At 43.9% G+C, this 24,390-nt stretch overlaps 1 protein-coding gene across 1 annotated transcript; it reads right to left on the bottom strand.

Annotated features, from left to right (window-relative positions):
• Positions 1 to 9,446: 9,446 nt before the first annotated feature.
• Positions 9,447 to 22,066, bottom strand: IL20RB (interleukin 20 receptor subunit beta; the record flags this gene model as incomplete). Its single annotated transcript, XM_082292111.1, has 7 exons — positions 9,447 to 9,572; positions 10,107 to 10,252; positions 10,548 to 10,698; positions 13,454 to 13,578; positions 16,434 to 16,624; positions 17,337 to 17,460; positions 22,009 to 22,066. 7 exons carry the CDS (start codon positions 22,064 to 22,066, stop codon positions 9,447 to 9,449), a joined length of 921 nt encoding a protein of 306 aa, XP_082148237.1.
• Between the last annotated feature and the right edge of the window lie 2,324 nt (positions 22,067 to 24,390).

Below are 24,390 nucleotides of genomic sequence, written 5' to 3'. Positions count from 1 at the left end.
TTTTTATGTTGCAGGACATTTACTCAGTAATGTGTTTGTGGCACTGCTGTGTTTCTCAGGGTTATCCACTTGCTAAGAGGAATAAACAAAGCACTTGAAACTTTGACAAAAAGCCTTCACAAGAAAGCTGATGTTGTTCTTCAGGACTGTCTTTCAAGTGGCTGCCAGCATCTGAATCATCACACTTCTCCAAGTGTGAATACAGGTCTTTACAGCTCTTTTCTTACAAATTTTCTCTACCTATTGCCCTGTGGATTGTGTTTTCTGGCCTGCAGCACTAATGCCTGCACACTCTGTTTCTCTGTGTGCCTATCTCCCTGAGGGGTGGGCATCCAAGACTTTTGTTATCTGGGATAATTTTGTCCTAAATACTTCTTACATTTTGTTTTTACTCCTAATCCTAATAGATATTTCTATTTCTGTTCCTCCTTATCTTCTTCATTCTTGTTTTCCAGGCTGGCAGAGCTGTTGAGAACAGACATGCTGGCAGTAAATTAAAAAGAAAAAAGGCAAAGTAAAGCAGGAGTTTGATTTCTTTTGTGCTAGAGAGCTTTTAGAATCTTAAGCATTTTAGAATACTGAGCACAAAGTAAAGTATGCTCAGTCAGAGAATTTTTAAATATAAATAATATTCTTTTTCCCTAAAAGAAACCAGGTTTTTTTTCATTGTTAGACTCCTCTGGCTGCATAAGTTGGGATTACTTGAAAAGAAGGAAACTGCTCTGTGCTATACTCATGCTGTAATACTCCAATGACTTCTCTTTATATAATCTCTGTTTATCAGATTTGTTGTGTATAAAAATGGAAAGATCATACATATGTTGCAGAAGTCAGTTCAGATGCCTGGATTTAATAGTATTTATGTGGTATTATCTTTAATGATAACGTAGAAGGGTTTGAATGCTATAGAAGAGTGGTTTTCAGGTTGTAGCTACAAGAATCTTTAAAAACATTTTTGCAACAATAACTTTTCTCTGATGTTGTGAGAAAAACTACCTTCACAGGTTATAGGAAACCCCTTTCCCTTTAGTATTTCTTAGAGGATCAGTGCAAATAGTTATTACTCGGTATTTACTTGTGTACAAAAAGAATTTGACCCGGAGGATTTAAAGTAATGATAGCTTTTGCAAAAGGAATCTTTCAATCAGGCTCTGTTTTTCACTAGTGGAAAACAGAGGCACCATTCACTAAAATGATAGGAAGTCCTACTTTTTTATCCTCTGGTGCTGATGGGGACATGGTCAGCTCAGTCTGGGTGTTTATTTGGAACCAGCAGCGTCAAACACGTGGGGTTATATGCTAGATTTAAATCAACAGTTTAAACCCCTGTAGCTTTTATTTAAATTCTCATTTCTTACAGTTCTGTCCTCCCAGGCTTCCTCATGTGTTTATTTTGTCCTTTTCAGCTGTCACTGGACTGGACTTCCCAGCTCCTCCTGCCACTTTGGACTAGACCCCTCCTGGCAGCTTCTCTTTGCTTTTCCTCAGCACCACAGAGCCACAGAATTCACTTGCTCAATTCATTTGTTCTGCAAATGGCTCAAAATGTCCTTTTCTGGTTGGAATTTTCCTCCCTTGACATGGAGCTCTGCATAGCTCATCTTTCTCTTGTTCTCTTGCCATGGTAAACATGAATTATTTGTGTGCCCCCAGTGTACCTCCCCTGTCTCTGCTCTGTCCAGCAAAATGGGAAGTTTCTCCTTACCTCAGTTCACTTAACAGCTTTTATTTTTCTATTTGGAGAAGAGGGCTGGGATGGAAATACTCTCCATATTTCCCCCAGATTGTGTTACTCACCTGGGAGTAGTTTGTGTTCTCTCCACTCCAGACTCAGGCTCCCTTTTGCCGTTTTCACCCCAGTTTTTATCTTTTTCTCAGAGCTCTGACCCAAAGCAGTTTGTGCTCAGCAGTGATGTTTGGCACTCTGAGCACACAGGCTGGGCCTTACAGTCCTGTTCATCTAAGAGATGCTGCCAAGGGACAGCCCTGATTTTCTTACAGAAATTAAGCCCTCAGAAAAGGGGCAGACCCCTGGGGTCCATGTGAAGGTGGCCTGAATATTGATGCCACAGGAAATCTTGGTCTTCAGTTTAACTTGTGACTTGGAGTGTGTCTTTCATCTACTTTGCTTGTGGGCATTTAGGCAAGGACAAGAAGACTGCTCAGGAAATTCTCCCTGTTCCTAAACTAACCAGGCAAAAAATGGTTTCTGACAGTACTGTAGAAAAGACCTTTAGTAATCTTGACAGAAATGAAAGTGGTAAAATAAACTGTTGCTTCACCCATGAAAATTTCCTTGGTCCAGTGTCACTGGGCAGTAGACAAGACATCCCTGAGTGCCCTCTCCAGAGGAGCTGCTCTGGATGTTGTGATCAGTTGTCAGCATTGCTCATCCTGGCTGGGACAGAGGGGCTGTGCCACTCAGAGACTACAGGCACCCTCCTGCAACGAGCAGGGTCCCTGCAGCCCCTGGCTGTCCCAAACAGCATCAGACCAATCATCCAGCACTGCTCTTTGTGTAAAAACTGGGTGCGACTGGGATGCCAGCAGATTTGTACTTATCTGCTATCTGCATTTAATTCTTCCAGCAGCTGGTGGAGAGGAAGGGAGATGAAAAGAAGTGACAGGTCTGAGTCATGTCTTGATTCGTGTCTGGGAGAGCTGACTGGCTAAATTGCCTGAAGAGGCAGTCCAAAAGGTCAGGGCTGAGCAAGCAAGATATTCCCAAGGCAATTCCCAACAAGCTATTTACATGTGTCCACCTATGGTGGGAGTGAATTAGGTGTAATGCTATCCTACTTTTGATCCTGAATTAAAAATTTTTCTGTCTTAGAGTCACAAGAATTATTTCCTCACAATTGACAGTTGGATTGGATTAAGATGAAAGTTTAATTACGATTTAGTACTCTTTGTTAAGGCTAACTTTGATATGTCTAAGTTGTTACAAGAAGCTACAGGCACACTTAAGAAGAAGTCAAGAAGCACACTTAAGAAGAAGTCAAGAAAGAAGTTCATTCTTTATTGCTGCAATTAAAGAAGCATTCTTGCACATCAAAGCCTTAATGGCAGCTTGTGAGTCTTTCCATATTCCTGGACACCCTGGCCTGGCATAAAAGCAGCCCCAGAGCAAAAGCGGCCACAACAAACAGAGCAGTGCTGAGAAACGTCAAAGGGTTCATTACCCAAACACGCTCTTTTATAACCCAGGCATCTGATTTCCATATTCATATAAAGTTATATATTGTCATATCCCACTGTGCTTTTGGAGGTGCCTGATCCACTAACTACAGATGAATTAATTTATATTACTTCCTTGTTGTGTTTTTTAAGACTTTTTTTTCCCTTCTCTTATCAATATATTTTTAGGGACAGGAGTTAGAACATTTAAATGTCGGTAGTTTTCAGTTTCTGCCTGGCAAAGGAGTAAACTGTGTGCATGTGGTGTCATTTATATGAAGAATAATGTTGCTTATTTGTATGTCCATGTATTTTTTCCCCATAATTAGGATTCATCCATATGTCCAGGCATTTTAAGTGGTAGATTATGATTTGCAGTGGGATTTTAGTTCACAAAGGAGTGATCAGGGAGATATTTATGAGCAAGCTCTGTACCTGGAGGTTCATGTTTCTGTATATTCTCTGCAGAAATTGGACCCTGTGCAAAATGCACTTGCGAAAATAAACTTTACCAGAGCAGAGTAGGAGAGGCTGCTTATGTGCAGGGGTGGCTTTTTGATGGGGCCATGCAGACCTGCAGAAAATGAGTGCACATTGTGTCACTGGGGGTGCACTCCAAGCCAGGGGATCAAGAGCCCTTGGGATGTGCCCATGATCTCATCAGGGTAGTGATGCTGAAGGTGAGGGCAAGGTTTGGTTGCCACAGGAAGACAGGATGGTCAGGTTGGCTCTGGAAGCTGAACGTAACAGGACATTGCATTTGGTCTACAGTGAGAGAGAAGTTATAGAACACAACAAATTTATACATGCAGCCAGCAGGTTTGAAACATTTCAGTACCAAACCTCAATTTGGGCAGAAATCTCTCCCCCAGGAGTAGAGCAGAAGACAAAGCAACCAAACTAGACATCAAGAGATCGATACTAAAAGCAAAACATAGTGGCAAAGATGTCTCTCCAGAGCAAAGCCAGGTAATTGCATAACTGTTCCAAGGGAAAGAGAAAAGGTCAACAGGCGGATGACAGGCTGGTGCACGGAAAGCTTCTGCCTGGCTGGGGACAGCATTTCACAGTGCATTGGCAGAAAAGTGAATGAGTATGCAAAAGTGACTAGGAAAATGCCAAACTGCCTGAGAAAGCCTGGGTAAGACTATCCCAAAATGACACACAGTGTCATGGGGAGAGACATCCTCCAAACTGTGGGACTTTTGAGGCAGCACCAAACCCAGCAGAGTGTTGGGAACGATGTCAAATTTCACAATGAAGTTGTAGCAGATGGCAGAAGAGGGAGTCAAGGCCAAGACTTGGCAGAAAGAGGGAAAATGTTAGCCATCAGCCTGTCTGGAGAGCAGCAGGAGGGAGGAGATATATGAGCAACCTGGAGGACAAGCAGGACACTCAGCAGAATGAAAGCACAGCAGAGAGCAGAGAGGGATGGTGCAGTGGAAGGCTGGTTTGGAGACCACAATATGATAAAAAGTACAGAGCTGCAGCTGGCTGGTATCAAAGACCACTCTCATAGGTCTGTGTGAACTCTGTGGCCTCAGCAAAGGGGCAAATGAAGGAGCAATTCTTCAAAGGAAAGATGTTATGAATCTTTGGGGAACTCAAATGGGAATGAAGCTACAGGAGGAAAATGTTCAGCAGTATCATACTGACTGCTCAGCTTGGGAGCTGGGGTTTTATTTCCATCTTCACAGCTGGTCATGAATATTTTCTCCTTCCAACCCCTTCCCTGACTGGGTTTTGGATGGAGAAAAGTCATTTCTATTCTCAGTATCCTGCAAGGTCTCAGGTAAGGAACACTCTACCTCTCCACTTGACCTCTAAGGTTGTGTGCATTTTTGAAGAGACCTTCCTTTCCTCCACCATGTGCTCTGCTGGTAGTGCCCAAATCATTCAGGTTTCATGGGCCCCTGCTATTTGTGTGTGTTAATAGAACACCCTTAACAGAGACTGCAGGATTTGATACAGATTTAGAGCACTCAGTTAAAACTGTTCTGCCAAATGTGAATTGTTTGGCAGGTGGAATGTATTGACTTAAACCTCTGCTCAGTCCTTAAATAGGCCTCACGCTCTTGACTCAGATGTCTGATCAAAAAAAGGATAATAAAAAATTTTTTAAAAAAATCAGATATTGATCTGTACCCAGACCCTCCTCAAGTCAGCCCTTACACCATTAAATGCAGGCACATCAGCAGAGCTCAGGCTGGCAGTGTCCTCCTGTCTCTGCTTTATTCCAGCACTGAAGATGTGGAAATCAAGTGGAAGCTGCTGCCGCCCCTCGCTGGGGACTGGGGCTGTGGGGTGAGCAGGATGTCTGTGGTAGGACCACTGTCTGCACTGGGACAGCATGTCCTTGGCTCTCAGCGAAGGTCTGAGTTGATCCCAGGCAAATCATGGACATTAAAATCCTTAGATGGGGCCATTTCTGTAATAACAGCTAAATTATAGCCCGTGCGCTGCAGGAAACCAAATTAGGGCTCCATGTGCAGTATTTACTTGGGCAATTTCACTTAACCTTGCCATCTTTTAATTGCTTTTATATCTTGATTTAGTAATTTCGATTTTTTTTTAATAGTTCCATTTATTGAGAAACACCACAAGAGGCATGAACTGAGTAATTTTCTGTTTCTGAAGTTTTGTACTGTAATAGCAACAGAATCATCAGTAGGCAAATTCTTTAAACAATAATTATCTGTCTCTGCTTTGGATGTTTATTATTTTTGCAGCAGTTCATTTGCAGGACAGAGTGCCACCTTCACAAGAAACTCAACTCAACTGATTTGCAGTCAAAGTAGAGCGTTTGGTTACTTCTAGATTTTGTAAGAAAAGAGACAAAACATGAAGTAATGATGCAGGAAACACTTAAAAGGGCAATTTATCAAGCTAAAGATCCCAGTTTGATTGGAGAGGGAAATGCTGGACTGTATAAAAATTGCAAAAAGGAATGTACTTCTAATGAAATAGACTCCAGAGGAAAAATTAACCTATATTCCAGCCTGTTAGTGTCATGGAACAGATAATTGAATTCTTTGCTTTCTTGTCAATGCAGCAGTATGCAACTCTGCTCAAATGTTCAGGTAAGGTTTTTATGCTGGTCAACAGTTTTTATGCTGGTTTTCATAACTTTTTCTTTGAAAACTGGTCTAATTACTATTTCTTCTGTTTTTACAAAGTCTTCATGAAAAAATTGGGGTTTTGGAGTCACATCCCACACGTGACGTGGAACAAAACCAAACTCACTCAAAAGGCAATTGAGGTTTGTGCTTTATTTCCATGCAACATTTTTTTGAGAAAAGTAGAAAAGTTTATTTTGAAAGAAATGGAGCCACTTAGTACCTCATGAAGGGAAAGGAGCAGAGCAAAGCTCACCCGCACAGATCCTTCGCTGTGGGGACTGCTCTGGGCCTTCTTTGCAAGGTGGTGTCGTGGTGGTGGGAGCAAAATCAAAGGCAGTGGCTGCCCTGCCAAAATTATCTCTTGGATGGCAGAGAAATGGATTAAGGAGTCCCTGATGGCAGCTGCCTACGCCAGTGTCACCCTGCTCCTGTGTACATGGCGGGCAGTGGAGTTGGTTGCTCTTGTTCTCTGCCTTGATTTTCAGGCTTAGCAAAATGCAGCACATACTTCAAAATAAGAGAGCTAACATGGATTTTCAATCACCTTCCCAAATTTGGCTTCAAACTGCCATAAACTGGAATATCCTGATGTAAACTGAGAACAGTCTGCTAAGGTGGCACTGGTACTTGCACAATTCCCTCCCATGTCCCCATTGTAAGGACTTTTTCTTGGGTGTTTCTTTTGTTTAATGTTGTCTGTGCAGTTTTCTACAACAGTTTAACTGCTTTATTGGCAATGAAGAAGGACATAAAATCTGTTATTGCAAGTGAGAAAGAAACATATGCTCTATGCTTAATGTGCAGCTGGAAAGTATGCATTAAAATATTTTTTTAGAGCCCTTCATATTCAATGGCTTTTTATTTCCCTTCTTTTCTATATATACCCCTGAACAATTGCTGGTACTGCCATAGCTGGTTAGAGGATGGTGCTAATAATTCCAGGATTGTGGGTTTGATCCCCAAATGGGCCATTCACCTAAGAGTTGGACTTGTTGGTCCTTTTGGTTCCCTTCCAGCTCAGAATATTCTGATTCTGTGATTCTGATAGTGCAGCAGCGTCAGGGGGAAGAGATAGGAGGAGTTGCTGAGGCTTCTTGGACCTACGGAATGGACAAGCAAGAGAACGATTTCCTGCTTGGGGACACCCCTGAGGGGTGTCTAGAAATGAAGACACTGAACTCATCTGAATCAATGGGGTATAAAAGAAGGGTAAGTGTGAGGCACAGGAGCTGCCTCAACCAGCCTCACTACCAAGGCCTCTGTGATGTGGAGCTGCTCTTGAAAATTCAAGTACTGGGCAAAGCTGTGTAAAGGGGTGTTTGACAAAGAGCCCCATAGCCTGGCAGGAGCTGAAGTTCTGTGCTGTCTGTCCTCCCCAAACTCATGGCAGTTCACTGGCTGCTGCCAGAATCACTCACTGGTTGCCTCCCACTGCTGCTCCAGCTTGGTTTAGGGAGGATGAGATGGGCTGGGCACTTGGAATATCAGCCCATGAAGATGCCCTTTTCCTCTTTGCTTCCAAATAATCTCTGGGCCCAGCATCCCATGGGTGCTTGTAACCAGGCATTTCCCAATTATCAACAAACTGGTAATGAACAGTGATTCTTCAATGCCCAGACCTGCACAGATTTTCTCACCTTGTAATTTGCTCAGTATTCAAAAAAATCAATCTTACAATTCAACACCAAAGCACTGCACTCCAGTATTGTCCAGACAGAAGCTAATGAGACAGGAATAAACCGGGCAAGTGGGCTGCAACACGAAAATGAGGTGCTGGCCAGGACCCAGGGAGCTCATTGCCTCGACAGGACACAGGTACTGAGACTCGAGTCACTTCTGCTTTTCCACGGTGCTTTGTTGCCACCTGATGGCCTCACATAAGGTTGCAAGAATGAAACTGGAAAAGGTACATTCTTTGAGATGTCTTACATTTCATTAAAACCACTGAGAGCTTTTGAAAAAAAAAAGCTTCCCAGATCAATGTCTTTTCATGCCCTGCTGACACAAGTCTCTGCTTAACAGGTGAAAAATTACTTTTTTCCAATGTGACAGCTATAATTGCGTTGTACACAACACCTGTAATTTATTTGTATTTAGAAGGAATTTCTCTTGTCTTTTGCAATTTCCTTCCTTAACAGGACAGATACCTGGAGGATAATGATGTTGTCAGGCCCGGAACGGTCACTAAATGGTAATGCTGTGATGCTTGATCCATACAGCCTGATATTCCTCTGTTTGCCCAGATAAGCGCTGCATTTGCCCCTCACTCTGGTCCTCCTGACCACAGCAACATATCTGCCTCATGTGAAATAATCACTGTCCTGCTTCAGGCGTGGTGTTGAACCACCAGGATGCCCAGCAGGCACCCTGGACCGTCCTGACCACGATTCACACCTTTTTTTCTCTTTTCCCATTTCATTTGCTATTTCTGGAGCCTACCTTTCTCTGTCTTTTCCCAATCTTTCTCCACTCCAATCCTCTCTCATTTAAATAATTCACCCCTAATTTTCTTCTCCCTGACAGTCCTGGTTTTTCCTTCATGTCTAAGCAGCTTTTGCATTTTTGACACCCTGACTAGGCGATATTGGAGCAATTAATTGACAGTGATGCTGCTGGTCTTGCAAAGCTCTGCTCCCCACGAGGTTCCCAGTGCTCCCTCCAACCACCTTGGAAATCTGGCTGTTTCCCACATCACTCCTTCCAAAGCACTGGTGAAAGCCAGGCATCCCTCATGGTGTTGTCTGCAAGTTTTGGTGGCAGCAGCATTGTGACCTGTCACATGCACAGGTTAGGGTGCTACATCCACTCACTGCCAACACCCTTTTCACTTCAGGGTTTGCATTTTCCCCCCTGGTCATTCCAGCTGGTTTAGCTACGTAAAAAGCTCAGAGGTAAAAGCACTGAGGCTGAAATGATTTGGAACTAAGGGACTGGGCTCTCCATGTGTTGCTCTGGTGACATCCTGGTGGCTGAAGGATGAGCTCTGCCTTGGGAGCACCGATGTGGCTGAGAAAGGGAGCGTGGGTCACCTCATGTCTGCTCCTGGGGATAGGAAGGGGAAGGACAGGAAATGGCAGCTGTCACCTTTACTTGTTTTTGATGTAGATGGATGAAGATGCTACAAAGGGGTTGTTTGTTTTCTGGGGTGCTCTAAAGTGTTTTTTGAATCCACAGCTGGAGAACTTCTTCTGAGGGCATCACAACAACCATCAGGTCACATTTCTCAGCTTCTTCACTGCCATGCAGGATCAGCTGGGTGGGGGGCTCTGATTCTTTCTGGAAAACAGATGCACTCACTCAAACACCCTCAGTTGAGTTAATCTACTTGTCCTTTTTCCCAAAAAGCGTTCTTCTCACCCTTCCTGCCATAGCTGCCCAGAGAACCCACAGCCACAGAAGCTGCTAACCTGCATTCTTACTTGAACTGGACATTTAAACATATTCCTGAGGAGCTTTTGATTGATTTATCTTTAGCAAGTTGCTGAGAAGCTCAGGGATGGTAGCAGGGGATGTGGACCAGTGTTGACAGTGGCACAGCTGTTTGGTTCAGGGAGCAGCTGCTCAGGCAGGGTCAGTCCCTGCCTCCCAAGCCATTTCCCCAGAAGCACCAGGAGCATCTTCCCTGTTCAGGGCTCTGGGCCAAAGGCAGTGACAGCTGTGCAGCCAGTTCAGGGCTGCTTGATCCCTGCAGCTCAGCTCCTCACGTGGAAATGGGCAAGGCTTCCTGGGAATCTGCTTTTTCTGCCTGCCCCATGCTCCTGTGAATACCCAGCACACTAAAACCCAATAACGCACAGTAAAAAAAGTTACCAGTGTGTCTGGCAGGACAGCAACGGGGCAGCAGGAGTATTGAAAGATTTTGCTTATTTTCCAGGTAAGGAAAGGCAGAGTTAAAGCTGCCACAGCAAAGCCAGCAGAGGAGGTGAGGGCAGTAACCAGCCACACGGATGTGTCACCTGGAAACGAGAGAAGCAGCAAAACTTCTCAGAGAGACTGTAGGGAGCAAGCACTCACTGCAGCCAGCCTGAGCCCTGTGTGGCTGCTCTTCCACCCACCCTGGTGAGATCCCTCCCTGGCAAACTCCAGTGCCAGCGGCGGGGGGGTGGCACTGCTGAGTCTTCCTGTTTTATCTCTCCCAAGGAAAAAAAGGGCAGCACATCTGCAAACAAGGCAGGAGACTGGGGTGGAAAGAAAGGGAAGGGCTTTGGGCATGACTACAGCAGGGGAGCAGGAGGGAAGGCTGGCTCTTACGCTGTGCCCTCACACAGTGTGTCGGGCTGAAGCTGCTGCTCCTGTTGATGGCCTCGACGTGGGTCTGAGCTTTCACACAATACTCAGCTCCCGCCTCCATGGTGTCCAGGTGAACCATGGAGTTCACCTCTTTCATCACCTTCTGCTGCACCTGCCACAGGCCCAGAAGAGAAAGCATCAGGACACAGGGCAAGGATCTGCCATCAAAGAGCAGCCCTACCACTGATGCCTTAGAGAGCCTATAAATGAACCAACACACGCTCTTGAGATAATATTAGTATAGGAGGTGATATAAAGGTTGATTTTATTGAAGGCCTCCAGGGGCAGATATGGAAAATGTCCACAAAAGCCCACCCCCCAAGGGTGAATACAGATTTATAAGTTTAGTAAATTAGCATAATTGACAAAAAGCACCAATTAGGAGCACAAGTAGTGATGCAATTTCCCCCCAGTTCAAGCCCCTTCTGAATCCTCTCCCCTCAGATGGAACTGAACTTTGTTGATGACAATGTGTCTGGAAGAGCTGTTTTTCAGCCTTGGTTCCCAGGGAGAACCAAGATAGGATAGGGACTTTGGAATATGTTTTGCCTTTCTGTGTATCAGGGCAGAAAAAAACCAGCAGGAAAACTAGCTGCAAATGCAATAATAGGCTACAGAGCTCCAAATAGATGTGTAAAGAACACAGAGGGTAGAAAAAAGAAAAACGCAGAAAATCATCTAACATCACCATGATGCTTGGCCAGCGAGAAAAGAAGGGAGCAGCAGGAGGTGTCAGTGGGGCCTGTGTAAGTAGAACAAAAGAGGGACAAAAGCAGCAAACAAGAAAGCACAGTGGAGTGCAGAATGAGCCCACACCCACCTGGAAGGGCAGGAGGGGAAGGAAGGAAGAAGCTGTAAGCCAGAGTCATAATGACGATGCTGGGCCACAACACTAGACCAGAACCTGCTGCCTTGGTGAGAGGGGAATGTCTGAGGCTTCAACTGATCTGAGTTTTTTCTGGGTGTGGTGGGTGCCAAAATCATGCCTGTGCCAGAACCATACTGTGATGGGGTGTGAGAGCTGTGCCAGAGAGCTCAGAGAGGGGATGGACTGGGCTGGTGAGGGGTGAGTGAACTGTAACACACTCCAGCAAAGCTTAAGCAGCATAGGATCAGCAGGACATCATTTTTTTTTGCCATAAGTAGGTCTGCATTCACTGCTAGCAAAATGAAGTTGCTATTTCCAGTCTCCCCAGCCTTGAGAGGATGGGTAACAGCTACCCAACTGCTCCTCTTGCTGTGCTGCAGATGCAAAGCCTGCTCTCACAGAAGGCCTGATCAGCCTCCAGCTCCACACACATAAAAAACTCCAACAAGCCAGGAGGGCACTCCTGGCAGTGCAAGTCCTTCCCACCACCAAAATAGCCTTCTCCACAGAACATGATATGGAGGGCCATTAGCTTGAAAAGATTTCAAGGCCAAAATCAGGTCTATGACTACCTGGGGTGACCTCTTGCAAAAGCATCAAATGAGACATGCCAAATGTAACCATAATTTAAAAAAATGATAAGAGACCCAGCATAGGACTCATATTGACCAGCAAGAATAATGTTTGCAAGAGGCCAGTTGGTAGAAAGTATTCTGAAGTTTGGAATTATTGTTTGGGTGATTAAGATCACATACTGAAGAAGAGCTGATATTTTATACATAAAACACCATCAGATACAAACCTATTGATTGTTTTTAAGGTGTCAGGAAGCCCACAGGCAAGGTTGATCTCATTCACTTGGATTTCACAGGGAACAATCCCGCTCCTGATGCCTTCTTGTAGACTAAAGACTTTTGTATGAATAAATTGCTAATTGAGAGTGGCAGGAAGTCATGGTGGGGACTCACGTTTTAGTAGAGGTGATCAGGAAGAAAAATGAAAACTGATACATGCTAGTGGTACTAAAAACCTGCTTCACAAGAGTGAAGGTGACAGACAGCTGTGAAGAGCAGCAGGAGGATCTTGTAATAAAGCAACAAAAGCAATTCAACACAGATAAATGTGGAATTACGCTCGTGAGAATTTTTCTCCTACATTTTCACAGCATCCTCCATCAGCAACAGGAACTTGGGGTTCAGGTTTCATGGGACAGTCAGCTCTGTGGTAGTCACATTAACAATTGCTGGAGAGACAAGGGAGTGGGAAGACTTGTTTTGTTTTATGGTGCTAATACAAACTGTTCCTGCACTTTGGACTGTGCAGGTTTCTCCCTTGCCACCCTGGTAAAGACAAAAATAGCTGTGAGGGCTTCCACAGGGAACAGCTAGGGAGCCTGGGAGTCTTTGGCCTGGAAAAAGATACAGAATATAAAACTAATAGAGTGGTAGGGGAAGTGAATGGGGAAAAATTGTTCTCTCTATCCCCAAATCAAGTTTTGGGGACAACAGCACAACAGTTACAGAATTCCTCATTGCAGGAAGTCGTACAAGCTAGAAGTTTACATAGACTGAAAGACAGAACAGATAAATAAATGGAAAAAAATCCATCAAGGACTACTAATGTTGCAATTTCTGGCTCAGAAAATGGAGAAAAGCTTGTCAGCACCTCAGTGTGACACCTTAATCACAGTCTGAGTAAACCAGGTGAGGTTCAGAGAGAGAAGTCAGCACAAACACCTTTGGTTCCTGACTTCTGGTTTCTATCTATAGTTGAGGCACTTGAGAGGATTCCTTTTCCCAGAGAAGGAAATGTGGAAATAACAGACAAGCTTCTCCATGAGGAAACCACAGCAACCCACTGGTGTGTGCAAACCCACTCCAGGCAGGACCTTCAGCCCCACAGCAGGAGCTGGGACTGGCAAACAACCTCTGGGCAATGTCTGTGTGCATTCCCTCTGGGCACGCTCTGTTATTGCCTAAAACCTGAGGGTCAAACTCACCCTGCTCTCGTGGCCCTTCTTCCAGTAGAGCACCCGGAACTGGAAGGCCGGTCCCATGTCTGCCAGCTCCACCAGTAAATGGTACCCATCTGCCAGGACCCTCAGCAGAGGTGGGGTCAGGGAAGCTGCCAACACAGAGACCCCCATTATCACACCAGAGACAGCCCTTAAATCCCCCCGTTTTCCCAGACAGGAGAGGAAGAGAAGCTGCCATCACCAGTGGAATAACAATCTGCAAGAACAGCTGGCTGCTTCAGTGGGGCAGAAACTTCTGTCTGCTCTTCTTCCCTGCGTGTCTAAATACAGCAGCAGGCTCTCACCAGGAGAAGGACCATAACTGGCATTGCAAACAGGAGTTTGGCAATAGCTGAGCTGCACAGAACTTGAAAGGCTTTGAATTGTCTCCCGTGGAGGAGCTGCCTGACCTGAGGGTCCCACGTGAACAGCTGCAGCAGAAGCAGCTGGGCCAAAGAAGCTGGGACAGCAGAGCAGGTCAGCTCTTGTGCTCCTGGGCATGAGCTCAGCACTGACACACAGAACAGGAGCTGAGAAGCCACTGCTTTTCATGAGAATCTTGGCAGTTATTCAAAGGTGGAGGAAAAAACATTATGAGCCTCAGGATAATTCACATGAATCCTGACTTTCTTTTAGTATCAGCATGGTTTTAGGTAGACTTGGGCTGATGATCTGCTGTGACTTCAGGTTTTGCAAATGTATGCAAGTAAATCTTTAGGTGATTTTCTTCCTGCTTGCTTTGATATTCAAAGCTTGATTTTGTCTGGCATTCTGCTGGGAGGAATATCAGTGAAATAATGAGAATCAATCGAGCATAGATGGACCCGTGCACTGTACATTTATGAACTGGGAAGTTCAAGGTGGTACAGAGATCATATTTGCACTATTTATTGGTGCCATTATTCACAATTATCTATGCCATTTTTTACCCCTCTGCTGTAGCTGAAACCAGTTTCAACCTCTTTGCTTTCAAGAAAGGAAGGAGAGTGATGCATAGTGCCATATAGAAGAAATGTTCTTAATAGAATTTGCTCTTACTTCCAGTGAATTGCCACTAATGCTGAGCAATATGAAAACATAAAATCCAAGCATGTACATGATGAGTGTGCCACAAATGGGAGGCCTGGAAATCTGCTTTGTACTTTTAAATGAAATGATGAAATAAAAACAGGTAAAAATCTCCTTAGCACCACGTCTTAATTTTTTAAAAAACTGATATCATTTGGAAGCTAAAGGCAAATATTGTGCTAATGCATTAACAAAAGCACATTGCAAAATGCAACTGCTAAACAAACAGGAGCATTTCTATTTAGCTCTGTGCTGGCCCACTGGATACCAGCTAACTATTTGAATGTTGATAAATGAAGAAGGAAGACTGACTAAACTGCTGGCTTTAGGAAGATCTTTCCAAAGAGTTTTCCATAGAGTTACCATACTTGATTATCAAAGTTATCAAAGTTGATTATACTTGATTATCAGAGTTATCAAAGAGTTACCCTACTTGATGTGCTTCTATGCTGTGGCTTTGACACTGGGGCTGTGCAGTCTGGAAGTGCTGGGGGCTGTGTGTCTGGGAGTCCCTTTCAGAACCTGTGGGCTGTGTTTGAACCCCTTGTCTCCTCTCAGACTCAGTGCCAGCTTTCCTGAGAGGTGTGAGAGCAGGGACAAGGCAAAGTGAGCTGTGAAAATGTGTAAGGACAAGAACTTAAGAGTGACTTTTCTTTCTCTTTTAAACATCTGTCATATTCACATTGAATCCCAATGCAAGCTCTATCCTCTGAACTGACACATCTTAGTCAGAAGACTGTTTTGGGGTCCCTAAAACACAGGAAAGCTGCCAAATACTTCACTGAACCATGAGAAAGCTGCTGCTTTTGTTCATGTTGGTCTCAGGAGTGTCCTTCCCCTGTCTCTGCCTGACTGTGCTGTCTGTGCCTCTATCTGTGCCTCCACAGCTGCTGGAAAAGGGAAGGATTTTTCGTCTAAAGCACTATCTAGACTATACTTCCACTCAAAGAGACACATTCACCAACTTAGGTGGCACTTCTGATGGTGCTTTGACTAAGACCTCTGCGTGAGTGAGGACTGCTCCCCCATGAAGTAGTGAATAACTTCCAAAGATGGAGGAATTTTTAATATTGGGTCCGTTCTGGTTTAGGACAGACAATTTCTTGCCTGGCTAAAGCTGATGAATGCTGCCCATCCCAGACTGAGAGCTACCGTCTAACAGTGACCTCAGCAGAGATTTCTCACCACAGTTTTTGTTGCTGGAAGCAGTTGACTACATGGCAGAGAACAGAGGAAATGATTCCAGAGAAATCCTAGAAAGAATAGGCTCATTTTAGGCTGCAGCATGATCCTTAGGTTGAGCTGGGCCTCAGGCCTTGCAGGACTTGGAAGGACATGGAGAAAACGTCCTGCCTTGCTAGGATGAAATGAATGCTGTGGTTTCCATTTTTCTCTCCTCTCCTGGGGTTTCTTCATACATCTGACACCATGGGACAGGGGAAGCATGCCCAGAAGGGAGTGGGATTTCCAGGACAGCATAAAGCAGATAGAGCATGACGGGGCTGTTTTCTAGAGTAAAAGCTCCCTTAGGATCAGGTTCTGGACTCCTTAGAAGTGACTACATGACTTGGATTAAAAATGACAACAGGCCTAGTTGATCAGAAATCTTTAAATTTAAGGGTAAGAACAACTGACCTGAGAAAAGAAATTCCTGCAGTCGTCTTGCCAGTCTTGGAAACCCTTGAAACTCAAGCCAAGATGAATTTGGCTCTGCCTTGGGACGAAGTCATGTCCAAGAACATTGTCTAAGAAGGGAAACCCTCCAACCCAATTTGAGGAGCTGAGAAGCAGAGTGTGCTCTGTGCTTGCACTGGACACAAACAGGCACCTGAAGAACACTTCAACACCTAACTCTGAGAATTTAACACCAAAGATGTAATTTAAGAGCAGGACGCACTCGTGACGCGGTTGAAGAAGCCTTTCATGGTGCCCCACCGCGACCTTGTGGCACCAAGCTCTGCCCTGACCCGCAGCTTGTAGGCCACGGTGGCTGAGATGTCCTCTGTGATGTTGCACACTGTGGCTGTGGTGAGGGAGCATTCCGAGATGGGGATCCAGCTCCCGTTGGCGTATTCCCGTTCGTATTCCCTGAGGAGAAGAGGAAGAAGACAGGCAGCAGTCTGACAGGAGATGTACCTGTGGCATGAGCTAAGGCTGCTTGTGGGCTCTTTCCAGGTAAAACCTGTACTGGGATACACTGGGGTGGGAACACCACAGGTGTTTGAAACCAATATGGGTGTGTTTTGGATCTTATCTGCAGAAAATCACCCTGAGCCGAGTTCATGAGCCAAATGCAGCACAATATTGTGGGAGGTGGGGACAGCTAATGCTGTGTTGATGCATCAGGTCCTGCCCACTCCTCTGACTTCATCATCCCGGGTACACCAGAATTCCAAAGCCATTTTGTAACAAAAGTCAGAGCTCAAGATGTGTCAGAAACCTCCTGTGGTGTGTGTCAAATGTTTAAAAGGTTTACACAAAGTAAATCTCGGTGTTTTCTCCTTCCTCTCCTAAAGAAAATGTTGCAAATCTTCTTAACTTTTGAATTCTTGGATAGAGGCAGATTTCTCATATGGAACTGATGCACATCTTGGATTACTCAGGCATCTATTAACCTGAAAACTGTCCCAGAATTGGAGCAAAAAGAATTTTTCCTCCACTTGTGGTTAACAGTACTAAAGCATCAAACTTCTCTTAGGCTTGTGAACTGAACATGCACAAGCCATCCAAAAATTTAGAACTTAAAGTTGAGATAAACAATTTTCAAAGAGCAAAAAGAATAAAAAAATCCAGAAGTTACCCCTGAAACTCAACTGAGTATCTCACAGTTGCTCCCTGGACGATCACAGGACTCCAAGTTAAGAAGTGTTTCATGTTGGTTGAAAGAATGGAGATACTCTGAGGTGCTGGCAACACATCTCCTCCTAAAATTCCCAGCAAAAGAAAGGAAAAAAATGAATGTACTAGGGAAAAAAAAAAAGAAAAGCTTAGAAGAACAGAGCAAAATGGTATTTTGCATCAGAAATACACACTCTTCACTTTCCTACAGTCACTTCTGTATTTGAAAGTATTTTGCAGAGAAGAAGAAAGGATGGAGCAGCTCGGCTGAAAGTGTCCCTTTGCCTTATTTCAGAGTTTTTCACTGTATCACTAAAACAGTGAGGAAAAGATCAAGCCCTCCAGTTGGATTTGATGAAGCCAAGCACCAGACGTTCTGTTGCACTCTAGAAACTGTTCCAAGGAGGCCGTGGTTCCAAATGTGCTGTTTCTTTCCAGGCTGGGTTCACTGCTGTGGGGGATCCCAGCTCTGGTACAGCTCCCTTCACGTTGCAGGATTCTGACAATGCGAGGGCTTGTATGCTGTGATCAAAGCTTATTAACAGACTAAACTTATTCCATGCTCTGTAACTGAAATTACCACTTTCCTCTGAGATCTCCAAAGCACGACTATGGAGTGATGGTTGATTTTACCCTGGGGTATCTTGCTGTAAAATCCTTGGCAATGTTTGGAGCACAGGAGGCAGGATTCCCCATGGACACACTCTGCACTAAGCTGTGGGAACACTCATCTTCTGCTACTTTCCAGTCCCAAGAGAATCCCATTCTCTCTGCTCAGCAGGGAATGGTTCCCAAAGAACCACTGGGAGGGAGGAATGGATGGAGTAGTTCCTATCAGCTCACTGGTGAACACTCTTCCCAAAACAAGGTAACTGTGCTATCACAGTGTGTTACCTAAAGATTATTTTTTCATTAAATTTATTTCACTTAACCAGGTTTATCATCCAATAGTCTTTGCCACTAAAAAGGGTGTTTTCTTCTGAGCCATGTTTTCAAAGTTAACCAGTAATTCAGTTGTTCTACCCAGGATCAAAACCAGGTTGACAAGTCCACGAGCATCTGTCTAATTTCCTGCATCACATCTTCATAAAATCACTAATGATGTGGGGGACTGTTATGCCAACTCTGATTCTTTGGTGTAAGTCATAGAGGTCTGTTGGCACAATGCTCAGCTGTTCTTTGAAATAAAATTCAGGTTTCTCTGGCATGAGAAATTTTCTTCCTTGTCCTTTAGGCAACAGAAGAGCCGTTCTCTGCCTTATCAGCATTCTATGAGTTCTGGCAGGCTGAGGCTCCATACACACAAAGCACTGTAATCAAGGCACTTTTCAAAAAATAAAAAAGCAAAGTCTTTAGTGACCTTCACACTGCAGCATAACCACCCATCTGATCTCTTGTGCTCTCCATGCTTCTCAACATTCAGATTTCTTGCTACTTTTCCTTGTGCTTGGTTCCCATGTTAATTCTGGGACTTGGCACACCTGAGTGTGTGAATTCCATACCTGATTTCGTTTACATGAACAAACACTGGTTTTCCACGTGACTCACAGACACAGTGAAGTTCCAGGTCTGAACAGGGGTGAACTGCACTTAATGTTTTCCTATTTTTTTAAGTCTTGACTTTAGGACATTTTTGATATAAATTTTTTGGCATTCCATAGGACTAAACCCTGTATTATTAAACTGTCTAGCGACCTATTTTAAAAGCAGAGAGTTCTGAATTGGACTATCAGTTTTTTCATGGCCCAAGGGTTGTTTCCTATCTGGTTAGACCACTCTTCATTTCCTGGCTATGCTTGGCTTAGTGCACTGTTTTCTTGTCAAAACCAGTGAGTCTTCTACTGGCACAGTGACTGTCACCTCACTTCAGCTGAACCACCAAAGTTCATACAGAAATTAGGATTCTTTCCTGCTTTTATTAGGAAAACTCCTTACCCAGTGACAATATAAGTGCCTCTACAGAAGCAGTTCACTGATTTAAGTCTCTGTTTGGCATTAAAGTTATCATTTGGAGGAGAGGTTCGTGCTTTTCCAGAGTACTTTTGATCTAGACATAATCCTGTGTCATAGCCAAGCAAATGATATTCATGGTTTCTCCCACCCATCTGTTGCATCAGGCCACAAAACAACTGTAACAAATGCAAGTGTAACAATTCCAGGTTACATAAACAGCGCCGAGAATAAACAGTGCAGTGTGTTGTTTGAATGCTGAAATAATCCACTGACTCTGGTTTGTTCATTTTGAAGGAGAAGTGAACAACAATCATCCAAAGTGCAGGACCCAACTGGACAGAGAGCACAGGCAGGACCTGGAGGGCTGATAGCCCAGGGCTGCCACATTTCCATCGGATTTTGGATTCACCAGCAGCCTCACAGGACAAGCCAAACTACACTCACTCGAGCCAGGGTATTGACTCTCACCCTAATGTCTCCACTCATGCCAGAGAAGTGACATTTTCTCTGTAAATAGCATTTTTGTCTCCTACCCTATCAGCAGTATATTCAATTTCATTTGTTACACAAAGAATACATTTCCATTTAGAATGGTGATGAGCCTTTTAATTTAGTATTTTTATTCTCTTTGTGTTAGAGAATTACAATTAAAAAAAAAAAAAATCATGGTCAAGTCCAGTACATTTGTCTGTCTTACTTTTCAGTTTAAAATACCTTAAATAAACCCTGATAAAATTCCATTCCTCTGGGATAGATTTTGATCTCCTTCTTGCTCTGTGAATATAGAACAATATAATATTTCCTCATTACTTGCTGTTACTTCATCACTACTATCATCACTACTTACTGCTAAGTGTATATGAACACTGTAAAAATATTAATACAGTTACCTCTTTATTCATAATATCATCTTCTTTCAGGGGTTCAGCAAACACAAGAAGAAACAGCAGCCTCAGAACTGGTGCTGCACAGTGTTCAGGAGTGCTTTACCTCATCTGTGCTTTTCCTGGCATGTGCCTTAAAATTTTATATGTTAAGAGTGAGAAATCTTTCCTGTTGCACTAATAAGCATTGGCTTTTTAGTCATTGTATTGTTTAGTCTTCTTTTGCTAATGTGGAGGCCAAAAATGCCACCAGCTTTTTATATCTTGGAGCATGGGCTGACTCTCCACTTGAGGAAATTTCAGTGAAGGGGAATCTGACAAGGGAATTCTGAATTCTAAATACTTTTAACAAGAAAATAATGCCTATCACATCCTGAGAAGATAAAGGAATTTCTTTGTAAGGTAAATGTTGAAAATGAAAGCCATGCATCGCTAAGTCCTAGAAATAACAATTTAGAAGGGGATAATAAATTATGCTAAAATCTCTTTGGCTAGAACGCCAACCTGCAGGCTCTGGGGACATCCCCTCCTTCATCTGGTGATTACACAAACTCACAGCAAAAGGCAAGATCCCAGTACATCCCCCTGGGCTTTTTTTGTCCTCAGCACCCAGGAATCAAAGCCCAGACTCTTGGGCTAGACAGGAGCACACTGTCTGCTCTGCACAGCCACAGGGGGAGCTTAGGGCATAAACATTCAACCAAACAAAAGTTCTTTGCTCAGAAAGGAGATTGGGACATGAATTTTTTGTATTTCAGGTCAAGGCCAAGAGAGTGACAGACACAGTGTAAGTTATGCCACCTTTCCCTCCTACTCTCTGTCACGGTGTGAGAGAGGCTGGCAGTCACTGCCCACACAGGCAGCTGTGCTCCTGCCTGGAAACAGCACTCAGGTAGCCAGGCCTTAAACAGAAATACAGTAAAAGCAAGCCCAAATTTCTTCAAAGAATAGTTGCCCAGCTCTGTCCTCTTTTAAAACACATTTGCCATAATCTTCCCTATTGCACAGAGTTAACTTTCCAAGCAGAAACCACTTGATGCTGTCACTGGGTTCTGTCCTTAGCATCTGAGAATGATAAATAGCGAGGCAGCTGTAAAATGATTTTTTCTGAGGCAGAGGAAAAAAAATGGAGCATGGGACAAGCAGAATGTTGTCACAACCTAAAATGGCACATTTAAAAAGCCTGCACTAGGGAAAACCCAAGCACACCGGCAAGACATGTTTGCTTTTTAGAGGACTGACATTGCAAACTGGAATGCAGCCAGGAGATTTGAGACCAAGCTCCTCTGAGATGTGTCTGGAGTGTAGCATTTACTTGTAGAAGCAGATTACCAATTGCACAGCCTCCTTCCAGAGTAAAGGAGACCCTCAGTGAAGCGATTTGAGCTATTAATTAGCACTTTATATCCTTCCTCTCTGACCCTGCATCCACTCCACAGGCAGAGCATCCCTGTGTTCAGAGTGATCATCATTGAAAGAGGACTTGCGAGTTCAGCTTCCCACAGAACAGCAAAAGAGCAGAGATAAATACAGTATTAATAAATTCCTTCAAACTGAAATTTCCCTTTGGAGTTCAGAAATGACCTGCAGAACAGAGAATTTACAGAACCATTTGCTTTTAAATTTGCTTATTTTGATACTCATTTTAGAAAAAGAATTAAAATTCAAGATCACTTGACCTCGTACTCATTTGGCTTAAGTGCTGCAGAGGCATCTTTAACAAAAGGACGAAAGGCTTTGTTACTCACAACATTTCAGTCTTCTGGCTCAACTCAGTGAAGATGTTCAGTCATTTACCTGAGAGCTTTGGTGCACTCAGAGCGCAGAGGAAGAGGCAGATGAGTTTTGGTGGCATTTTGCTCAGGCTTTTCCCACATTCACATCCTGTTACACATCTCAGGTCTCCAGGTTCCCAGGCAGGGAGCCTCATCCAAGCCAGCCATGGTGGGCAGCGAGCAGAGACCCCAGGGGAGTGTGGAAACTCCTCTCTGCCTGCCTGCAGAGTGCCAAAGGTGCACAAACATTGTTTGTGAGGGTGTAGCTGCAGGGAGTGCCCAGGTAATCTGCTGCCAGCAGTTCTTTACAGGTCTGTGCAGCTCTCTGCTGGATGGGGTAACTCTGTCTCATTCTCTGAGCGATTACATGGCTTAAAAAGAGGCCTTGTAAGGAGGAAAGAGGATATGCTGGGTTTTTCCATATAGCTGTAAATGCTCACTCCTCTGCTCAGCCCTAATCTAGATAAATCCTGATGCTTCCAAGCACCAGGAAAGTTTCCTCATATTCCTATGGAATGTCTTATGTCTCTGCACAAAGGACTGGGACCTCTGGGCGGATGGAAGGGACCTGTGAGCTCCAATTTATCTCCAACACTATTCCTCTGGTGGCTGTGTTAGCTGCATGCTGAGCAGGAAATTGTGTCTCCAGGTCTGATTTGGTGCAGGCACACGTATCCTGTGTTTTTTTCATCTTGCAGAGTGCATTGCTTTCCACCTCACTTGGAGGGAAGGCAGGATTTTCATCTGGATGCAGTTCTGAGACCTGAGAACCCAAACCACCCACAGGCTCCAGGGCTGCAGCAGCAGCAGCTCCCTTTGTGCTTCAGGCTGGTTCCTTCAGAGGCCAAGGGAAAGGCAAACTTTAGGTGGAAGCTCCTTATGTTCTGCAAAAGGTAATTAAAATGAAATGAAATTCTGACTGTACAGATAATGTGAGCAAAGGCCAAATCTCACCAAATCCCACCAAATATTTTTGGCTCTGATGAAAGCAAATATTAGAAATCTCTCTTCTAAACTACTTCCTCCTCCTCACGGTTTGCTACCTTAGAAGGGGCTTTTGTTTCTGAAATTTTTTTCTCCTTTCTGATACCTTTAAATAGCAAATACATGACTCCTCTTTTCAGTGGGGAACAAAAGGGATCACTCAAGTCTTGTTTAGTACATATTTTCCAAGGAAAGAAAGGGCTTTTTTGTGTGTTTATGAAAGAATAAAATAATATTCTCTTGAGTGAAGGTCTCTAGATTCTCAGACATGCAGGAACTGTGCTGCATCCAGCACGATCAAAAATCCCCACATTTTCTCCCCTTTTCCTTTTCCTTTTCCTTTTCCTTTTCCTTTTCCTTTTCCTTTCCTTTCCTTTCCTTTCCTTTTTCTCACAATTCCCTTCTTCCTCCATACCTACCTCTGTTCCTTCCTGCATCCCTTCCAACCTCCCTTTTCCTTCTCCTCTCCATCTTTGGGACACACAGAGAGGCCTCTGTACTTTTCCCAAACCTGGCTGTGTTTTCCTTCCATGGAAGAAGGATGTTCTCTGAAATACCTTTCAAGTAATCCTCATCTTCTTGCTCTTCATTATCCCAGCCTCCTACTACTTTTATCAAATATCTGTACTGATAACCAAAAGGTGGCTGTTGTGCTGAGTGACTTTATAATTGTGAAAATCATGAGGTCCAAGAGGAAACATAGATGTTTTTAACAGTATTACCAATAGGATAATGTGCTTTTTGCTGAGAAGCAAAAGAAACATTTGCAGAAGAAAGGCAAAATTTACTTGTCAGTGGGGGAAACCACCAATTTGTTCCCTTGTTGCACCAAGAAATTATAAATAAGGCACCTCTGAAGTTTGAACTATTGTTCAGTTAGAGCTGTGTGGCATATCTGGTTCTTCACGGGGTTGTTCTTGTCATGCCATAAACATGTGGATGTATTTTGATTAAATATTTTGAGTAAATATTCAGACATAAGCTGAGAAGAATCTCAAAACCCATCTGATCTGTAAGGACTGTGCTTCACACCATTCACCTTATGACTCAAACAGATGCACAGGAAAGAGTCTGCACACAGTTTGCAAGAATTTTACCGGAATCAAGTGCACAGCTGGAAGTTTTACTTTCCAAAGATTTCTCCCTGTCTGTGAGTGGGTCAGAGAACTTTTCATTTTCAGGGGTGGGAAAGAGGAATGCAGGCCCATTTCACAGTTAATCCATGATTAGCAGTGAAAGGGAGAGTGGGTCTGCCATAACAATGAGGATTGCACCTGCCCAGAGCTATCAGCAACATTCCAAAATGAAAACTGTGATGATGCCACGTTATATCTCCTGCCTTAATTATAACCAGCAAGTGTGGTGTGTGTGAAGAAAACTTGGGGTGGAAGCTGAAGGTGGTGCACACACAGGGCTGAGG

This window comes from Coloeus monedula, assembly GCF_965178545.1.
Source record: "Coloeus monedula genome assembly, chromosome: 16".
In the NCBI taxonomy this organism is placed as follows: Eukaryota; Metazoa; Chordata; class Aves; order Passeriformes; family Corvidae; genus Coloeus; species Coloeus monedula.
The sequence above is the reverse complement of the archived record's forward strand: the minus strand, read 5'-3'. Positions and strand labels throughout refer to the sequence as shown.